Source organism: Tupaia chinensis, unplaced genomic scaffold (genome assembly GCF_000334495.1).
Source record: "Tupaia chinensis unplaced genomic scaffold, TupChi_1.0 Scaffold000637_1, whole genome shotgun sequence".
NCBI lineage: Eukaryota > Metazoa > Chordata > Mammalia > Scandentia > Tupaiidae > Tupaia > Tupaia belangeri.
Window position 1 is genome coordinate 703429 of NW_006160158.1, and position 3178 is coordinate 706606.

A 3178-nucleotide genomic window follows, 5' to 3' on the forward strand; every position below is an offset into this window, starting at 1 on the left:
GGGGGCCCGGGCCACACAGCCCGTCCCTGGGAGTGCAGGGTAATGAGCTGGAGGGGGCGCAGCAGGAAAGCCCAAGACTGGCCTTACCTCTGGAACTCCTGGCCTCTCGCCCTTCCTCCCACACCTGTCAGGTGTTTTCTCCCGCCTGTCCGCACCCACTCTGCCCGTCCACAAGGCAGCTGTTGTCGAAAGCACGCCCAGAGGCACCCCTCCCTCACCCATCCTGGGATCCCTGACCCTAGCCTACACCCTAAACCCACATTCAGTGCCTCTGCTCAGACCACTGGGCAGTCTAGGTGGGTATGAAGTCCTGGCCATCCAGGTGGAACCCTGAAAATAGCCGGGGCAGATTTTGCAGTGTCCCCAGACCACCTGGTGGCCACATTAAAGTGCCGAGGTCTGAGGATTGTCACCCGGTATTCACTGTTTCTAGGGAGAAACCAGTATTCCCACCAGCCCCAATGCACTCAGAGCACGGCCAGGACGTGAGAGGAAGTCATTCTGGCACAGGTTGCCAGAAACCACACACACCTGAAGGGGGCCTCAGAGTGCCAAAGGCTAGAGAGGGATCTGCAGGGGGCAGGGTATGCCCCAGGCCTGAACCCCTGGACAGTTAAACCCAGATGAAAGTCCCTGCTTGTCCACAGAGTGGCCAGAGAGCAAGACCAGGGGCCTGGGGCAGCAGCCTGGAACCAAGGGAAGGGCCCACCCTGGGAGGTGCTCACTTGTGGTAATCAGGGACGCAGTGGGGCTGGTTGGCCTGGTCCACAATGAACGAGGTGCCCTCCAGAGGGCAGGCGCAGACCACGCAGGTGAAGCACTGTGGGTGGTAGGCCCTGCCCGTGGCCCTCAGCATGCGGTCGGTGATGGGCTGCCCACATGTGGTACACTTCTCCAGCGTGTCCTGACGAGGCAGTGGGCAGGGGTTGGTGGGAATCTGGCACCCCAGGGCCAGCTTCCCAAACTCGGCTGCCCTACCCCAGCCCGAGGCCCAGGCAGACTCACAGTGTAGCAGCCCTCACAGTAGGGCGCCCCCTCCAGGCTGTAGAATTGTTGCCCCTGGAGCTGCTGCTGGCACCGGTGGCACGTGAAACAGGTGATGTGGAACAGCTGCCCCAGCGCGCGGACTGCCGGCTGCGATCTGGCCAGGGGCTGGTGGCACCGGCCACAGGACTCTGGAAGGGCCAGAGAAAAGAGCATTGGTAGGAGGAAGGGCGGAGCCTGGGGCGTGGAGCGCAGGCCGGCTGGCTCCGTAAGGCAGGGGCGGTGTCCTCCCGGGGACTCGGCGGGCTCACCGCTGACAGCCACGTTCTGTCTCTGAGGATGCTCCATGTCCTGCATTAGCTGCTGGGTCAGCTGCTCCAGCTCCTCCACCTCCTTCAGAGTCAGGGGTCCTGGGACCCCCGGGGAGCGCACCTGAAACCCCAACATGCTCTCAAGGGTCACTCGTCCCCAAAACCCTCCCAGGCCACTGGGCTCCCTGCCAGTGAGGATAGCTCCCGGCTCCTTTCCCAGATGTCAGGCTTGACCCTCGAAGCTCCTCTGACCCCCTTTCAGCCCCTGCCCCTGCACCACACAAATGACAGAGGGGAAGGGATGGCCTCAGCCTGGAACTTGTACAGTGAGGCATTGCCACCCGCTTTGCCCAGACCCCCAGGGCAGTCACAGACAGGCCAGAACGACTGAGCGGACGGAGGCCACGCACACAGCAGCTCAGGTCACTGAAGCACCGGACACGCCAGGGCCACGATCGACTCCACAGAGCATGCTCAGACACGGCCTCCACGGAGGGGATGGCAATGGCGTGCACACACGCACACGCACACGCACACCTACCCGTCCCGCCTGCTGAGCAGCCCCTGTCAGCGTGAGGATACAACAGGCGGGAATCACAGGTTAAACCGAGCTGTGTGCAGCAGCCCCAGCCCCCCAGGACCCCGGGATCCTCCGGAGTAGAAGTTTCTGACCACTCCCTCCCCGGCAGGCCCCAGAGAAGGCCCAAGGCCACTCCTTAGGCCACTATCCTTCCTATTTAGGGATCCTGAGCCATGGAGGCTGGTGGAGGCCAAGGCAGGGGAAAAGGTTGAGGGACAGGGCACTGCGTGACCCTGAGGCTCTGGGAGGGCTGTCTGAGCCACACCCCTGCTTCCTAGAGACACTGCACAGAAGTTGGGGTTGGCGGATACTCGCCCCTGTAGTAGTGACCCACCTATGACCCCATCGTTGAGGGAGCTACCTGCTCATGCCCTTTCCTCAATACCCAGAATCTCCACGGCTCCGCCTACCTCCTCCAAGGGCCACTCTCCCCTCGCTCTGGCCCCAGCCATGCCATACCCCACCTGCATCTACGGCTGTGTCCACTCACTACCCTGTTTCAGCCACTTGCCCTTAAAACTCCTGTCATCTCCTCCCCTTGACACTTGCCCCTACTATGTGAGGTGCGCCTTCCTCCTCCTCCAGTCTTCCCTGCCTGGCCGCTCGGGGCTAGAAGTGACTCAGCCAGTCCTTGCTCTCCGGTCCACTCACAAGCCCATGCCATTCTGTGGAAGTCTGAGATCTTCTTCTATACCACCCCCCAGGCATCTGCCTCCCTCAGACACTCCAGGGAGGTGTGAGGCAGCTGCTCCTCTCTGCCTGCCACACGGACATCCCTGCATCACCATCCTCGGTGCCCAGACCTCTAGCTCCTCAACTGCAGTACTGTCCACCACCAGACACCGCGAACCACCGGTCTCCCTACCTCCAGGACCCTTCACAACCACTGCCCCTTTCCTACTCACTGTCCATACCCACCCAGTGAACCTGCTCCCAAAGGCAGCAGCCCCTAACTCCCGCCCCACCCCAGGGCCTCACCCTGGTCCTGACCGCCTATGTATACAAGGCTCTCACTGTCACCTTGCCACCCGCAGCCACCCTCCATTATCTGGCCCAATCTCCAACCCTGGGTCACACCACCGCCCGCTTCCTGTTTCTGCCTCCAAGCTGCAGAAAGTAGGTGGAGAGATCGCTAAACACTGCAGAGCGGATGGCAGAACACCGCAGCGCCCTGCACGCCCTCCAGCCTCCGCCTGTCTGTCTGCCATTTGGCTCCTGAGATTCCCAGGTGCCTTCCCCACGGCAGCTGTTCCAAACTTTTGCTATCTCCTCGAGCCCCCGAGCCCCGGAGCCCCCAGCCCCC

At 62.3% G+C, this 3178-nt stretch overlaps 1 protein-coding gene across 1 annotated transcript in view; it reads right to left on the bottom strand.

The window, feature by feature from the left end:
• The window catches only part of ZYX (zyxin), a 14943-nt gene that overhangs the window by 1473 nt on the left and 10292 nt on the right, over positions 1-3178 (bottom strand). Inside the window, exons 5-7 of the mRNA XM_006159620.3 lie at positions 1296-1416; positions 1006-1175; positions 726-904 (exon numbers count right to left, since the gene is read on the bottom strand). Coding sequence (XP_006159682.1) covers positions 726-904; positions 1006-1175; positions 1296-1416 — 470 coding nt within the window. The remainder of the gene's footprint in view (positions 1-725; positions 905-1005; positions 1176-1295; positions 1417-3178) is intronic.